This window comes from Mesoplodon densirostris, chromosome 5 (genome assembly GCF_025265405.1).
Source record: "Mesoplodon densirostris isolate mMesDen1 chromosome 5, mMesDen1 primary haplotype, whole genome shotgun sequence".
NCBI lineage: Eukaryota > Metazoa > Chordata > Mammalia > Artiodactyla > Ziphiidae > Mesoplodon > Mesoplodon densirostris.
The window spans coordinates 119,903,038-119,920,874 of NC_082665.1; the positions used below are offsets into that span (position 1 = coordinate 119,903,038).

At 53.0% G+C, this 17,837-nt stretch overlaps 1 protein-coding gene across 1 annotated transcript in view; it reads left to right on the plus strand.

Moving 5' to 3' along the window:
- Nucleotides 1-14,136, plus strand: part of ITGB5 (integrin subunit beta 5) — a 109,543-nt gene extending 95,407 nt beyond the window's left edge. Inside the window, exons 11-15 of the mRNA XM_060099419.1 lie at nt 4,644-4,866; nt 8,733-8,836; nt 11,045-11,164; nt 12,499-12,665; nt 13,441-14,136. Coding sequence (XP_059955402.1) covers nt 4,644-4,866; nt 8,733-8,836; nt 11,045-11,164; nt 12,499-12,665; nt 13,441-13,536 — 710 coding nt within the window. The 3' untranslated portion in view covers nt 13,537-14,136. The remainder of the gene's footprint in view (nt 1-4,643; nt 4,867-8,732; nt 8,837-11,044; nt 11,165-12,498; nt 12,666-13,440) is intronic.
- Nucleotides 14,137-17,837: the final 3,701 nt, after the last annotated feature.

The window sequence follows — 17,837 nt, forward strand, 5'->3', positions numbered from 1 at the left end:
CTTTCTCTTTAATCAGAAGGATGATCGAATATCCCCTCTTCAAAATCCCCAGCCTCTTTCCCCGCCATCTCTTCCTTTCCCTGCACAACCAGATTCCTCGTGGGAGTTGCAGCGCTCGCTGCGGCCACTTCCTCACCTCTCTACCACTGGATTCTGCTCTCACCGCCTCACCGCACTGTAGGATTTGCCCTTCTTGACCTCTACAGAGCACTGGCGCTGGGGCTTCCTCACGTGCCCCCTCCCTCTCTGGCAGCTCCTTCCCCCCTTGCTTCAGGGGCATCCCTGCCTCTGAACAGCCAGTATTCTACTTGATCGGGGGCGGGGGCTGTGTCTTGGCCCATGGCCCACACAAGCGCCGTTTTGCTGATGGAAAGCTGCTGAATTCTGTAGAGCTGAAATTCTGTATAAATAGACACATTTACAACTTCCTGTCCATTTAGCTATCAGTCATTCTAACAAAGGTACTAATAATAGCTTGCACATGTAGCAATTCACAGCTTACAAAGTGCTTTCACATGCCCTTCAGTATCCCTGTCTGTGTGTAATGAAAATATTTTTATGTCTGCACAGTATTAAACAGGCATCATGAAATTCAGCGCACTTTGCCAGGGTGCTGGGGAAACATTATAAACGAGCTTTGTTTTGATGCAGAGTCCTTGCTTTGGCCCTCTGGGTGCTGTTAGCCGGGATCATGTTGCCGTTCCCCGTGCAGTTCTCCTGGTGATGGATGGGTTATTGAGCCTGGGGACGGGACCGAATGACCCGTGTCATTTTAATAACATGTTCCTACTAGGGCATTAGGAGAGGCCAAGGGCTGACCAGAGGATGTGGAAATCTCTGTACATGCAGGTTGAGGGAAAGGAAGGTTGAGGCCCGAGTGCAGGGTCCGAGACCTTTGGATTAGGATAAATTGTGACCAGATTTACAAAGCTTATGACACTCTATATGGGTCACGCTTTCTCAGGGAGACTTGGAAACTTTAAACCGAAATGGCAAGTGGTTGTACCTTGTGTGCCGGGTCCCACCAGTTGGTAGAACCTCCTTGGAGGAGAGTGTTGAGGAGGATTCTGAGGCCAAGCCTGGGCTCCCTGGCAGAGAATCCCCTGATTAGACGGCACGGTCAGCATGGGAGTGAAGGAGGACGAGGCATGTGTCACTTCTCTGCCGTAGCTGCTTTCCATTGTCTTTGAGAAGCGGTGAACCACCTGACAGACAAACTGGGGCCATCACGGGAGTCCCTGAGGACAGCACTCCAGTGGCTTCAGCCATTTCATCGAGCATGCCTTCTCTCCTAGTTTGACTTGCTGGGACCTTGCGTTGGAGTTGGCAAATGTTTGAGGCCAAGACGCCACGTGGCTAAGGACTTTCCGAGGTCCCCCGGCCCTCAGCGGCTCCCACCTGCTTGCCCGCCCTCCTCCTGTGGGCCGGGGCGCTTCGTGCTCTCCCTCACACGTTCTTTGCACAGCATTTCTTTCTCGCCACGTCCATGCCTCTCAAGTGCTGTAGGAGGCTTTCAGGAACGGCTTAGGTCTCTGGCAGTGAGTCCTGTCCCTCTCCATGGAGCTGTGGTGACCTTGGGTGAGTTGCCAGCTCCCACTCTCTCCTGCCCTTGACTCCTAACTCTGTAATTGCACCCCAGATCTAGCGGCACCCTCAGGTGCTTTGACTGTGGGCTGGGTTTTGGAGCTCTCAGGTTTTCATGATGTCAGATGTACCCAAGGCAGCTGGGTTCACTTGCCAGTTAACCGTCATGTTGGGAAGTGCAGAGCAGCTCGCACCTTTACCATCTTCTCAGTGAGCAGCAGATCTTTTCACATTAGATGCCCAGTCGCCTTGGGGAGCAAGGTCTCCCTTCAACACATACACACAGCCATACTTCACCCCAAACGAAATAATATACTACTTCCTCACCAAACCTTTGACACTTCGGAATATTGTGCTAGGTTTTTATTTGGTTCATTTTATATTGCTGCCAAAAACAGAGAAGGAAGGGAAACAACACTCACCGTGTCAAACAAAGCAGTCTCTCTGGCCTGAGTAGTGTCTTTGCTGTTTGTAAATATGGAACCAACCATGCCTCTTCCTCTATTTTTGCTTGGTGAGATGGCGTGATGTACAAGCCACTGGAGAGACCAGAGCTGTACTAAAAACCACTCCTCAAGTGCACTGATAACTGCAACTTGCATTAAAAAATATACGGATTGATGGATGGATAGAGGGATGGGTAGATGTGTGGTGAAGCAGCTGGCAGCATACTGATGGTGGAATGGGGGTGGTAAGTGGATGGATGTTCTCTGTACGGTCCTTTCAACATGGCTGCAGGTTTGGAATTGTCATAATAAAATGTTGGGGGGAAAATCACCCTGACAGTGAACCATTTTAATTTAAAACAGCCTCTTGACCCATGTGGTCCTGAGGCCGAGAGTTAGGGAGTTGTGCAGATTGGATCCATTTCATTTGGGAAGACTTCCTGTGGGGGGTGGTTTCCTGCTTGCCGGGGCTGTTCAGGGATTGGTGCAGAGGAAGGGGGTGCAGGCCTCCCTCCCTGGGGTGAGTTGTGCTCTCTGCTGCCCTCCCCCCCCATGCCCCATCCCCCCACCATGTAACCCATGAGCAGGGGTGCTGCTCTCTCCTGCGGCCCACATATCACACGCCAGCTTCCAGGCAGTTAAACTGCACTCCACAGCCTCCTCCTGGCTGGGGTCTGGCCTTCCTCACCTCTCCCAGAGGGCTGCCATCTGCCTCGGCACTGGCTGTGAAGTGGGAGGGTGCTCTCGCCCAGCACAGTATCTGCTGGGGCTCTGCATCCCTGGGCTGCAGAGAGGCTGCCCCGCATGCATGGGAGGGAGGGGAGGACTGGCGGCTCCAGATGGCCTCCCTGCCTCCTGCAGATTCTAGGCTCTCCAGAGCAGACAGGTTGGGGAGGGGGACAGGAAGGAAGTGGGGGTGAAGAGGCTCTCTGGAGTTAGGTCCTGACCTGAATTGTGGGTTGCACTCATTGGTGGTCTCAGAAGGTGCTGAGGTCCAACTACAAGGATAACTGACTCAGGAGCAGGCATAAAATGCAAGGCGCCCCTGTCTGATGCCACCCCCTGCCTGCCTGGTCTCCTGCTAGTATGTCAGTGGGTTCTCAGTAAATACAAATTCTTGGTCCTATTAATATTAGCCTTAGCAAAATGGCACGAGAAAGGACAATATGCTGCAGTGATAGTATAAGGAATTTTTTTAAAAATTAAGTGCCATCTGTAGCACTGCTTTCTGCCTCTGTTAGCAAAAAATAGAGAATCCACTAACTATCAGGCTCCTGGCCCCCCTTGGAGGCTGGTGCTGTCCGTGCTTTTTGCTGTCCAGCGCGCACACGCGCGTGCCTGGTGCGCACACTTCCTCAGTCCTCTGAGCCCAGCAGCTCCCCTGCCCTTGATGCCTGCAGAACCGGGAGGGGATGCCCAGCTCCTCCTCCCTTGCAGGCTGTGGAAAGGGTTCCTCCTGCAAGGGGGGAGCGGGGGCGCCTCAGCTGGTTCTCATCTTGATTAGGGCCTGCTCTGTCCTCTCCTCCTGAGAGGCCACGGATCCTGGAGTTCAGACCGTGGGCCCTGGAGCCACACTCCCCGGTTTGGGTCCCGGCTCTGCAGCCGCTAGCTGCCTGACCGTCAGCAAGCCACTTCATCCTTCCGTGTGTCAGTTTCGTCACTTGTGCACGTGGGATGGTTGTCAGAATTCATCGAGTTCGTGCTGTAAAGCCTGACACGTGCATAGTGAGTTCGGTGTTAGCCGCTGCCGTCCCCCGTACCTGCTCGTGAGTCACCCAGCTCTGGCCCGCGGCTCCAAGGCCAGAGCAAGAATCAGCGTCTCACTGAGACTGAGGGGCAACAACTGTGTTGGTTTCCTTCGGGTCTGTGTTAGGGTTCCACACATTTAGCGACTGAGAACAGCTCCGATGTGTTCTCTTTTCTGGAGGCCAGAGTCTGAAATCGTTTCCTCTGGCTACAGTGGAGACGGCAGCAGGGCCTCCGCACTCCTCGCCCTGAGGCTCTGGGCGAGGACCCTTCCCTCGCCTTTTCCGTCTTGCAGGGCTGCGTTCCTTGCATTCCGGGCTCCTCGAGCTCTCCTCCTCCACCTCCAAAGGTGGCGGCGCAGCATCTTGCTTCTCCTGTCCGTCGCCACCACCTTCTGTAGTCAGATCTCCCAGTGCCTTCCTCTCATAGGGACCCTTGTAGTGGCACTTAGGGCCCCCCTGGATAATCCGGGAGAATCTCCCCTGTCTTAAAATCCTTCACTTCATCACATTGCAAAGTCTTCTTTGCCATACGAGGTCACATTCACAGGTTCTGGGGCCATTCATCACGTAACACGGGAGACAGGAAGAAGCTCTCTGGTGTCCTGGACCTGTGGCACGACTTGGCCCAGTTCTGGACCGACTTGGAGCAGCACTCAGCCCAGCCGGGCCACGTGCACTGCCCGGGCGCCTTGCTGTCACCCCGTGTCAGCACCAGGCCCTCTTTGTCTTCCCAGACGGCCTGCGAGGGCACAGTCGGCATCTCATTCTGTGGGATCCCCAGTGTCCGGCACACGGCAGGCGCTGGGCGGTTGGTTGTGTGTCCGTGTAAGCAGGCAGGCGCTGATGTGCCATGTGTGTCCTTTAGGCCACGGCGACTGTCACTGCGGAGAATGCAAGTGCCATGCAGGTTACATCGGGGACAACTGTAACTGCTCGACAGACATCAGTACGTGCCAGGCCAGGGATGGCCAGATCTGCAGTGACCGCGGGCACTGTGTCTGTGGGCAGTGCCAGTGCACGGAACCAGGGGCCTTTGGGGAGACGTGTGAGAAGTGCCCAACCTGCCTGGATGCTTGCAGCACCAAGAGGTAAAGCGCTGCCCCCCACACAGCCCTCCACCCCTGCCCCAACCCCAGCGTCTCCCCCAGACCAGGCCTGTCATCCGGCCAGTCAGCCCTCAGGGCTGGCCAGCCTCTCACCCCCCATCTCCTGCATCGTCCCCACCCAGCCTTGCTGGGGATCGAAACTCTTACTAACGTTAACTAGAATAGGGTCTTTGAAACGCTGGTTCCATGGGGATTTTGTAAAAAAAAACAAAACAAAACAAAATCAAAACATAACAACAACAAAAACTGTTATTCTGTTCCTAAGCAAGTTTAGAAGTTACAGGATTACTGAGTTAAATGAAATTAAACTGATTTTAGTACCAAAATAGCATCTTCTTGAGCCTTTAGTGTGTCACTGAGTATTTTAAAAGGACATTCAGCACGCATCTTTGTTCCAAATGAATTTGACCTCCTGCCCCATTAACATCTCCCAAACAATGTTTCACAGGCCCCCCCATATGGGAAATGCTGCTTTAAACAAAACATCATCAGAAGGTAAATTGGACAGGAGGGCACCCGACCTAGATAAGGCAAGCCAGGAACAAACTGCAGTGGCTTTTGAATTTTCTGCTCCATTTGTACAGATAATGGAGTGGGTCTCTGCGCTGCTGCTGAATGCAGAGATTGTCTAGACGCGGGTTCCGGGCCTCCACCGACCCAACCACGGGATTACGTTCCCCTGATGACCTCCCCACGGCTCTGCCCTTCACACTCTGCCAGAGTGCGAATGAGAGGGAATTAAATCAGGGAGTTATGCCATTGGGAAAGCAAGAGTGACAGTTTCTCTTGAATTTTGCTAGAGAAACAGCTGTGCCATGATCATCCTTGTCCTAAGGGGCCAGGACGGAGGGCACAGATAATCAGAAACAAATAATAATACAGACGTTGTTTCTCTTTGGCTGGGAAAGGCAACTGTGCAATTTTTTTTTTGGCAGATTTCCCTTCCAAACCCCTGGCTCGGGCTCCTAATGAGACGAGTTCATGCTCCCTGAGCAGCCGTGGCTGCCGGTCAGTCTGCACTCAGAAACATTCTGGGTGGCAGAACCCCTGGTTGGATGTTTGCCACAAATAATCCAGGCGTGGGTAATTGAAAGCTGGCCGCAGATGGAGAGACAAGATAGACAGGGCCAGATTTTATTCTGTGTAATTAGAGGGAAGCCAGGCAGAGTAAGGGAGAAGAAACACAGATCTACTTTAGACCTGCTAAGAGCAGAGAAACAACAGAAATCCAAATAGAAACATCCCAGGGGAAGGAGGAAGTTAGGATCCAGGATCTGGAGCCCAAATAGCTGTGGCTATCTGAGCCTGGAATCATGGCCATTATCAACATTTAATGCCTGAGGGAGGTGCCCTACCCCCAGCTCTCCCACCAGCAGAACCCTTTTGAGTATGTGCTCCCAGACCTTGGGGCATATGAGGTTGATGGGGGTTGGTGCCAAGCTAGGACAATACACATGGAACCAATAAAGGCAGATCAAGCCTGTTTCTTTCCTTCTTCCGGAGCAGCAAGGCAATATAGGGTTGGCTTAGGTCAGTTAAAAGGCCTCTTGGGAAGACCACCTTAGCTTTAAATGTTTAAAGCATTCATTTCCAAGAAGACATAGACTTGGTGATTTGTTATCCGTTGAGCAATATCAAAGGAGCAAGGAGAGCAAAGAGATGCCGTAGGGGAACCTCACTCATTCTTCTTACTTGTCTCCGGGCCACACTGACACAGTCTCTTTCACAGCCTAGTTGTCACTTTTTTTTTTTTTTTTTTTTTAAACAAAGTACCTTTGATAGTGCCTTATTATTTCAGGCTGTTTTTCTACTTGCTGCTTTGCTGAGAGCCAACAGGTTTTGAATGCCTATGTCCTTTTTTTTCTGGGGTTTCAGAGCAGTCAATCTCTACTTTCTAGAACTAACCAAACACACTCTTCACCTTGGGTGAGTGCATATTCAGTTTCAGCTGATTTCAATTAACAGTCTCCCTGAGCAAAGTCTGTCTCAGCAACTTGTTTGTTTAAAGGCCAGACATTTTAATACGTGACTACAATAGATCACAAGATTCAATCCAGTGTGCGGAGCACACAGGTTAAACTGATTTGTCCACATGGATGATTAGGGAATGTTCCCTGGAAGCGGCCCTGTGGTTTCATGACAACAGGGCATGCAGATGGAGGGCTCAGTGAATCCTAGCGGAGACCGGAAGCGGCCGCCTTTCTTTGCAGTGTGTTAATCCATGAGTGGAGGAGGGGCAGTGGCATCAGCATGAATGACCAGAGCTGGAGCCATGCCTTCCTGGTGCCCAGCCAAGTCTCAGTTGCCTGCCTGCTGGAGCTCTGGCCTCAGGAGAAATGCAAAAATTACCTACTTGTTTAACTTCAGAATGTTTCCATGAAGTCATTACCAGGAGAGTGGGATTTCGTGGCCAATCCGAGGATAGTTGGGTTCTTAAGGATATTAGGACCCTGGTAAGAAAGTCTTACCTACTTTCCCTCCACAATCTACTCACTCGCCCATTCCTCCTCAATGTTCGGAAAGTGGAGTAAGGACTCAGGGAGGGACTTGGCAGAGAGGCAGGTACCTGGGTGCTGGACCCTGCTGTTACTGATTCCTCACTTCCCTCACCTATAAAATAGGGCGACTTAATGAAACGCTCTCAGCTCCCTTCAGGCCACAGTTTCTGCCCTGGAAACGTAGTACCTGGTCTCTCCATCCCACAGAATTTTAAAATGATACTAATGAAGGCAATGCATTGTGATGGTACAACCCTCCATATTTTTGCCAGGGAGCTTTCCAGACATGCAGCCCCTTTGGTCCCCACAGGCCTGTGGGGTAGGTTGGGCTGCTGTCCCCCCATGTGGCTGAGGCTCTGTGAGGCTCCCCTGCCCTCGGGTGCCAGGGCACAGCGGCAGGGAGGCAGTGGCCCTCCCAGCCCACTTGGCTCTGGAGTCCTCACCCCATTTCCTGGGGAAACCTCTCTTTTGGGGTCTCTCACCATCCTTGCCGGCCACCGAGCACCATCACTTCAGAAAGTTCCTTTACGTTCCCCGTCAGCTGGTGGTTTTGTTCCAACCCACTTCTCCCTGGAGTTGAGTTCTCACCATCCCATTTATGCTCCCCCATCCCCCAGTCCCCCGTAGAGGTCAGAGACCCTCTCTCCCCTCCACAACAAGCTTTACAGACCCTTAGAGCTTAGCTCCCCTGCCAGGTGGGCTCTGTCTGGGAGCAGGAAGGGGGCAAGGGCCTGAGCGTCTCCAGGACATTGGTTCTCAGCCCTCACCTTTACTCAGAATCCCCAAGAGCCCAGGTCCAGCCCCAGAGATTCGGATTCCATGGGTGTGGTTGGGCCCAGGCAGTGGTGTTTTGTCTTGAAAGCCCACCCAGAGAGTTTAATGTGCTGAGAGCCCTGCCTGGGTGATGGTCTCCTGGTGGGGATCCTGGGAAGTGGGGCCATGGCGGGGTGAGGACCCCTCTTCGAGGCCAGGAACACTTTTTATCTTCAGAAACTTCTTGTTCGGGGCAGGCTCCTCAGTGAGGTATTTGATGCACCAGAGTGCGGATGGATTTGGCTTCTGGTGTCAGAATTTGAAAGGTTTCCAACCTGCAACTTGACATGTGTATCAGACATGCTTCTAAACCCACATATGTTCCTCCAAGAACCCTTGGGCTTCCCTGCATGATAGCAGCAAGAAGGACAGAGCAGAAATGTTCCTTGAGGCCAAACATCTGAACATGGGAGAAGCTAAAGCCTTCAGGGGCTTGCAGGAGGGCTGGGACCTGCACTCTTGGGACTTGCACTCAGTTACATGTGTGGAGCTACTACCCAGCATCTAACACCCACATTTATTGCCTCTTTTCCAAAGAGATTGCGTTGAGTGCTTGCTGCTTCACTCAGGGAGCTCAGTGGACAACCAGACCTGCCAAAACCTGTGCAAGGATGAGGTGATCACACGGGTGGACACCATCGGTGAGTGTGGGGAGCGGCCCTGGGCAGCCGGCCCCTTTTGGATCTTGGCAGACGTGTAGAGACTTTCTCCCTCGTGGGGACGATCTTCAGGGCTGCCTGGCAGACAGGAGGGTAGTTTTAACCTTGAGTTAGGAAGCAACCTCAGTGTCCTTGGCTAGTCCTTGCTGGCTCCCCAAGAGGACTTGGAGTACCTGTGTTAGGTCATAGGTTCTGGGCTCTCCAGGGTGTAAGACCTTCCTGTTCTTAAGTTTCTGTCCCATCCCTGAAGCCTAGTCCCTTTCTACATCTTCTCCCAGGCTTCCTGAAAAGTTGGTATATTAGTTAGAATAAGTACTGTTAGCCGCTACAACAAACCAACCCCAAACCTCAGTGACTTAACAAAATAAAAGTCAGTTTGTCACTCACTCGAAGTCCAGTGAAGATGTTCCTGCTTGACAAGGCCTCTCTGTGCGCCTTCAGGAGCCCAGGTACCCTCTAGATTGTGTTTCCACCCTCCCCCGGGTCCTCAGAATTCTCTCCATTGAACCTGCAAATGGGGAAAGATCATGGGGGAGGTTTACATGGGTGGGGCCTGGATGTGGTGCACACAACATCCCCCCCACCCAGAGCTCAGTCTTCCGGCCACGTTTACTACAAGGATGGCGGGAAGTGTCGTCCAGCTGTGCCCGGGAAGCTGGGAAACCATGTTTGGTGGCCAGCTAGCCAGTCTGTTGGGCCTCAGCCCAGCTCGGCTCTCGCGCTGCTCTGCCAGCATTAGATGAGGCAGAACGCACACTGTCCGCATGAACCCGGGATCGCGGGCTACCCTGGCTCTTCCTCAGTCCTACAGGTCTCCCCGCTCCTTTTTCCTGCCTCCCTGACCTTGAGTGATGCTCTGGCCGAATCATGGCTCCTGAGGATGCCAAGTCATGTATTCCGCCAACACATATTCATTGAGCTCCTACTGTGTGCCAGGGCTGTACCACAGCAGGGGTCCCCTGCCCCGCCCTCCCCAAATCCGGCCTCTCATGCCTCTTTTCTTGCCCTGCTTCTGTCTTGTGACTTGAGATCTGGCTCACAGCAAGTTCTGCCTGCAGACCTGGGGCCGTTGCCCCCTGACTGGGCACCCACAGAAAGATGGCAATGCCTCCCCCGGCCCACTGACTACTTACTCGCTCTGGAGCAAATGCAGCTGTTCACGCCCAGCTGCCTCTCCGTCTGTCCCTTTGTCATGAGTCAGTTGCTTCACAGAGAAGGTTTCTGTTCGCATTCACCAGTTATCCTTTTCCTTCCTTCCCCCAGGCTTTTTCATAGCCATGCTCGCTCACACTCACCCAGACCAGGCTTAGGACTGGGGGCCGAGAGAAAAAGCCCAGGCCTCCGTGTCTGATAACCACTCAAAACTGGCTGGTTCTAGGTGGAGACTCCTTGGAGCAACAGGTTTACAAAGGGCAGAGCTAGAAAGCATTTCGTGTCACAAAATTGCCCACAGTTGTTACTCAGGACCAGTGGGTCATTCCCTTACCACCCGCCTCTCTCTTGCTTCACACTCCTCCCCGCTTCCTTTCCACCCTGGAAATCAGTCTAACCCTGTCCCCGGGGAGGCTTGGAATGCAGACAGTGCCTGGCGGGGGGGAGTGGGGTTGGTGATACCTTCCCCTCAGGTAACAGCCGCGTGGGGATGGCAGGTGCTGAGGCAGCTTGAGGAAGGGGGCTTCTTACTATGGGAGCGAGGCCAGCGGTGCGCACCGTGGGCGGGAGGTGCAGTCTCTCATCCACCATCCTCCTTGCGGCCTGGATCTTTTTGGTTTCTCATCTCAGGAAAGCAGCGCTGCAGCCTCCTGGCCTCTGCAGCCGGCTCTCAGCCAGGTAGACTCAAGCGTGAGCTCTCACTCAGGCCCTCCGCGGACAGCAGGATGGCCCTTTCTTTTCTTTACCCAATTCCGTTGCCCAGTCCCGCCCCAGCCGTAGTGCCCCCTCTCCTTTCACCCCAGTGAGCCTGCGGAGGCCCCCCTCGCATGGAGGGGAATTCACGTCCCCAGTGCAGCCTAACTCAGCGCTGGGCCTGCGTTCTTGATTCGAGAAATTCATTTTTAAGATCCAGCCTTCCCTTTAAGCCTCTCTGCACCCCCTTTTCTTCTTTGCGGGGTCCGGCTCCTCACCCGTCCCTTAGCTGCTCTGCATCACTCAGAGACACACTCGGGACATTTCTGCTTGGTTTTCTTCCAGTGAAAGATGACCAGGAGGCTGTGCTTTGTTTCTACAAAACTGCCAAGGATTGTGTGATGATGTTCACCTATGCAGAGCTCCCCAGTGGGAAGTCCAACCTGACAGTCCTCAGGGAGCCAGGTGGGTGAGGGCCACTTCCGTCTGCTCCCCCAGGGGGCTCGGTTTCTGATGTATCACCCGTTCTCACCGTCCTTTCCAGACTCCAGAGAGGGGAGGGATACAGTTCCATATAAAGATCAAGATCTAAGGTCGCCTCTACCTGACTGCTATAGTTTAGAAGAAAGATGGTTGTATGTCTGGGCACCCATCACGGGGGCGGAGCTTGGGGGGGCATGACTTGGGGGAATGGGAGTTATAGGAGGATAGTGCCCTGCCCTGGGGGAGTGTCTCTTCTTGAAGGAGGGGACACGGGGGTGACAGTAAGCACAGAACACACTTAGCCTACATGGCTAATGGTGGTGCGAGCATGCAGGGCAGGTCTGGACCATCAAGGCTGGGCGTCAGGAAGCATCTGGGTACACACAGCCCTAGCCGGGCTGCCGCTTCCTGGAGTGGAGTCCAAGAAGGGCAGATGGAGCGCTGGGTTGACATTCCTGCAAGCGCCATGCCTCGCTCCCTGGGCCCCTGAGGACGGCACGCTCTCATCTAACACGGGCAATTCTGCCCCACGCTCTGGGCCCGGGGACCAATGGCCCTTTTCCTTGGGGTAATGAGGGTTTCTAGTATGACCCCTTTGATTCTTCTCTGGTGGAGGTTGCCGGGGCAGAGGCGGGCGGTGCAGAAAAAGATCTGCTCTCTTCCTTTCAAAACATTGCAAACTGTTTTTCCAAATGGGGCTAGACCACATAATGTGCCTTCCCTAGGCCAGAGGCAGAGGGAAGGATTGTGGTCCTAGCCCAGGGTGCACGCCTGTAAGAATGAGGCTCTGTTTCCAAACGCTGTCTTTGCGGTTCTTTGAAAATAAGCACATTTGCTCCAGAGGCTCCACACTAAGGGCTTACAAGTGTCGGCTGGCCCCCAGCCCAGCCCTTGTGGAAGCGGCTTCATGAAATCTCCTGCTGCCCAGTCTACTCCTAAAACCATTTACGTGAAAGCTGAGACCTGGTCCCAGTGTCCTGCATGGGAGGTGGGGCTGGGCTGGGGCGTGGGTGCTTCGAGTTGGGGAGATGCAGCTGTACACACAGCATGTGGGAGAAAGTGGAGCAGCCACCAAGGTTCTCCTAGACTTTGCCATTGACTTACTGTGTGGCCTTGGAACAGTGACCAGCCCTCTTGGAATCTTCCACTTTATGTGCATTGGAGAAACCTGCCTGCCACCCAGGTCTCTCAGAAGCAGTGTGGGGATCTCAGAGAACCCAGGGAAGGCCTCTGGGGAGAGCTGACGGGCCTAAGGTCGGGGGGTAGGGGCACGGTGATGGCGGTGGCTTTGCTCATCATGCCCTGGTCCCCTCCAGAGTGTGGAACTGCTCCCAATGCCATGACCATCCTCCTGGCTGTGGTTGGCAGCATCATCCTGATTGGGCTTGCGCTCCTGGCCATCTGGAAGCTGCTTGTCACCATCCATGACCGGAGAGAGTTTGCAAAGTTCCAGAGTGAGCGATCCAGGGCCCGCTACGAAATGGTAAGTCAATGGGAAGTTGGGAGTAGAAAAAATGTCAAGCTTGGCGGTCCGGCTGAGTTCAAGCAGAGGCCCACTAACGTCTTTGGGATTCAGAACAAAGAAGCGAGGACTGCCCCGGTGGTCCAGCGGTTAAGACTCTGCGCTTCCACTGCAGGGGGGCTCGGGTTCGATCCCTGGTCGGGGAACTAAGATCTCACATGCTGCGCGGTGAGGCCAAAAAGTTAAAAAGAACAAAACAAAACAAAAAACACAAAGAGGCGAAACCTGAGAGGCGGTGTGTGCCCAGTTCTGGACGCCCTGCACGGAGCCCCGCAGCAGGCCCCGGTCGGGAGGCTCACGGCAGAGGCACTTGCCACAGCCCCGGCAGGGAGACTGTGTCCAGCAGTCCAGGAGAGGGTCCCACGCGCTCACAGTCTATTGCAGTGTCCGTGTGTGTCTTATGTCCCCAAGCAGACTGCACGCTCCCGAAGGACTGAGCAAGAGGGAGCACCCCATGAATCCCCAGTGAGTGTGTTAAAGCTGCAAGGGACTTCAGAGACCATCTGACAGACACAGCCGCTCGTTTCAGAGATGGAGAGAGAAAGCTCAGGGAGGGGCGGGACCGTCCCAGGCCGGCTTAGAGGAGCCAGTCTTGCAGCACAAGGCCGTTGCCTTCACCCGCGGGCAGGGCCCACTGCCTTCCTGGGTGACTGACCCTAGAAGGGCCTCTAACCCTGTGTGTGTGCGAACGAACGAATGAACTAACACACGTCCTCTTACCTCCCGTGTTCTCTAGGCTTCAAACCCTCTGTACAGAAAGCCCATCTCCACACACACCGTGGATTTCACCTTCAACAAGTTCAACAAATCCTACAATGGCACAGTGGACTGATGGCTCCTTCCCCTCAGAGGGCTGGAGGGGCAAGCGGTCAGGCCGGAGACAGACACGCTTTGGACAGTTGCTCGGCTTGAGCACAGTTCCCTGCACGGCCAAGCGCAGAGACCTTCCGGTGAGCCTGGGCGAGGAGCCCACACAGGAAGGTGCCCGGCCGTGCCACCTGGCCACCCCTCCAAGCCCGGCGACAGCGCTCTAGGCTTTCCTCAGCACCTCCAGCTTGTCGTCTCAATGAACTGCTGAGATGCAGGCCACGTCTCCCTTCCGGAAGGGTTGGGCCTCCAGGCTGGCCAGATGAGAAGGCTCTTGGGAGTGTCAGAGTGAGTAAAACCCACACAGTCTGGCTTCGCTCCTGTTGATCATTTTTAAATGAAATAAAGTGCCCGTGCATCTATGGTATAGTTCCGATTCCTGAGAATTACCTACCTGGTGTCTCTGCCTTGCACATGGGTGTTGGTGATGGGATTACTGAGACGCCTGTTGAAGGCACATAGTTTGCAGATGTCAGCTTTCTTCCCCTGTCTGTGTTTGTTTAGTACTTTTGTAACAAAAAGGAAAGAGATTGTTTGGGATTGAAAGTAAAGATTAAAACCAAAAGATTTTGTGTTTGCCTGACACTCTTTACGACGTGCACGTTCCTTCCAAAGTGGATGGTGCCCCAGCGGGGATTGAAATGGCTGTGTACTCAGGGGTTCGCCACACAAGCCAGTCCAATACTCTGATACTCCAGACCAGGGCTCATCACACAGGGCTCTGTGCAGTACCCAGGGGGGTAGCAGGGGTGGCCCTAGGTAAGCAGGTGTCTTTGGAGCCTCCGAGCTTTTACTTAAAGAAAAAGTTAGGCTAGAAACTGTGAAGACCACCGCTCTGGCCTCCCTGCCCTGTTCCCAGGTGCTAAGACTGGAAATAGATTGTGCAGATGAAGAAGGGTCAGGATGTGGCTTCCACACACAGTCCCTTCTTGCACGTGATTATTGACAACAGTTTCCTTCCAGCGCCCTCCCCAGCCAAAGTCCTGTGCCCCAAAACACAAAACCCATTTCAGCTGTCCTTCCCTGCAGGGCCCTTAGGTCCCCTCTGTTCTCGTATCTGAGTCAAAAGTTATCTGGGAATAGGAATCCCTCATTTATAGAAGAGGAAACAGATTGCTAGAGAGGGGCAGTGGCTTTCCCACGTGTCACAAGGCTAACTAATGACAGGCTGGTACAAAGAGCCAGGTCTCGGGTGCAGTGCCTACCTCCTGCTACCTGCTCCTTTTTGTAAAGTCTCTTTCACTAATCACTTTGCTGCTGCTGGCATCACTTCAAGGCTGTTGGGCTTTCATCCCAGATTCATCTGTTCTCAGCTTGGACCAAGTTCCCTTTACTTCATTTAAGACAAATGCCTGTCAGTAAACAGCCTATTTATTACCTGGGGCAAATATGAACAGATTCTGTGTTTCCTTTGTCCTGTGTAATTAGGATGAAACAGAGACCTTGTGACTTGGTGAAGCTGCCTTAAATCCTTTTTGGAATAGAGCCTAATGTAGATAAATATACAAAATAGACACATGGCGGTTTTGAGACTTTTCTAAACAGAAAAATATGATTTCGGAAGAAACTTTGGGTTTCTCTTTTGTTTGATTGTGGGTTTCCTGGAGACACATCATTTACTTGTTCGAAGTCTCATTTTCCATCAGGCAGCTCTGTAAGGGCACAGCGTTCTTGAGCCACAGACAGAAAGGATGAGTTGCTCCAGGCTTCCACCGGATGTGGAAGTTAGGGCTGTTTCCTCGGTGACACCAGATGGCTGTTGATGGAGCTGTCGCTGGCAATGCCCTGCTGCCCCCTGCTGGAAGCTCTGGGAACAGCTGTTCGGAGACCTGACTCCTGAGGTTCTGACCCAGGGTGTGGCTCCCTTACTTCTTTCCTCTGGTGATTTGGCCATGCTCTCACCGCCCCCAGTTAACACAGGTAACAGAGCAGGTGGGTTGCAAAGCTCTCTTAAACCAAGGACTGATAGGCATTTTCTGTCGTTGCTGGGTTGTGGAAGCACACAGATGGGAGTGACCTCCTCGTTGTGTGGCCGCAGGGACCCCTGCAAGGAGCACCTGGTGGTCTCTGGAAAATTCTTTACTCATTTCTGTTTGGAAAGATGATCAGTAATGCGCTTGTTTGTTGGAAAGGAAGAGTGGGGAGGGGCTATTTACCTTTAAAATCAATCTATGTTGATTTAATACAGATTTCCAAATGGTACTTATTTTTATTGATGGATTTTTTAACAATTTACTTTTCTAATGCAAAAGTAGTACATGGAAAAGATGGAAAATAAAGAGATCATAAAGAAATCAAAAATCTTTTATAATCACACCACTCAGAGGTAACGACTCTTGCCCTTTTGGGGGACTACGTCTTGGTCTTTTTTTCTGTGCATATGTGTGTAATTTTAACCAAATCAGGATTATGCTGTCACTCTTTTAAAGAGAACTGGGGATTCTCATTCCACTTGGTTGACTAGTAATTAGACAAACTAAAGTAACTAACAGCTGCCTCTCCTCGGAAGACGTGTTTTTTTAATTTGCTTAATTAGGATCAAAGCTGGAGTTGATTATCATGAAACTCTTGGGATGAATTTCAGGTAACAGCAAACAGATGGGAAGATCAGAGGGGAGGAGAGAAGGTCCTTTTCTCTGTTCACGTGACATCTCTTCACTGAAAAGCTCCTCCCTCACTGGAGGGCTCTCGGCAGGCGTGCGGGGCTCCTGTTGCTTCTGAGAAGGGCAGCCTGGTGGACGCAGCTTCTGCAGCCCTTCTGCGCCCTGGCTGAGACTGGGCAGTGGGGCAGAGGAGGAGGGCAGCAGCGTGGAGGAAACTCAGGAGGAGGTAAGAGCCTCTGAGGCATCCCTTGTGGACGTGTGGGACCCGCTTGGGAGCTTGTCCATCTGTGGCTGTCAGCGTGCCCGTGAATGTGGCGCGCCTGTCCCTCTCGTCCTGGTGGGGGGCTGACGAGGCCTGGCTAGGTCTCTCCCTCCCCCCAGCTTCTGTCCTCACCCAGCTGAGGGGTTGCAGACTTCTCAGGCAGGACGGGGCGCCATTGTGACCCTCGGGAGAGGATGCAAGTGGAGGCAGGAGAAGGAGAGAGACATTTGAGCAGGTGGTGGTGCTGGGAGGGGAGAGCTCGTTCTTCTCGGCCCGCATGGCTTCTTCGGCCGGTCTTGCAGCTCTGCGAGGGATGGTCCCTGCCCGGCCGGCCCCGGCTGACAGAGCCGCCTCCAGGATGGGTTGGGTGATGTGTCACAGTGAGATAGACGGTCTTCATATCCAACTGGTTTCTCCGGAGTTCAGTGCTGGGACGTTCGATGCTTCCTTTTGTCATAGCGTGGGACTTGTATAATCTGGCCTGTTTTGGTGTCTTGATTGTCAGGAGGCTGGGAACTAAATGCCAGGAAATGGAACCTACCTCCAGTTCTTATTGGGATCCCCGTCCTCTCCACTGAATCCCGCCCCCTCTGCTGACCCTCATCCTCGCCCTGCCTTCCCCTCCACACCCGCTTTCTGATCCTTCTGACGAATGTTCTGCTGCCTAGTGTCTTCATTTTAAGTGGCCTCAAATTCTTGCAAAAAGGCAAGCTCTAAACTGTAAGTAACCATAGGGTCACGCGCCGAGGTGGTGACCTTCTAGGACAGGAGTTCTTAACCACTTTGTGTCGGTGACACTTTCAGCGTTCTAGTGAACGCTACAGACCCTTGTCGGAATAATGCTAATACGTGTGTAAACAGGGAACATATTACAAGGCCTGGGCCTATTTATGAGGGCAGCTGCTTACCATTTACCATCTTAGTTTGACTTCAGAAACCCCCTGGAAGGCTCGCCAATTACAGCTTCATTGGTCCTACCTGCACAGACTATCAAACGCCTGAGACAAAATGCAGCCTCTCTCCGTCTGACCCTCACGGTAGGCCCACATGGTATTCAGGGAAGGTATTGCCCCATCTTACTAAGGAGGAAGTTGAGATTGGTCCCCCCCTTGGAGAGAAGGTTGGCAAGTGAGACCCCAGCTCAGGGATCCCTACTCTAGTTCGATGCTCTTTCCTCTGTGTTGCACCCTCTGGGAAAAGCAAGACTGTCGTTTCTTAACTCAGAACTCTGCGGTATGACTAGAGAGTCATCTGAATTTCTGCCTTGGAGGCACACATCTCTACTGAAATTAAACGAAGTACCTCTACGTGCAGATGGAGAGATTATAAAACGTCTCTTCCCCTCCTCCTTCCTTGCATCTTTTTCTCTTGTCCTCACCTTATGAGCAGTCTCTGGTATAT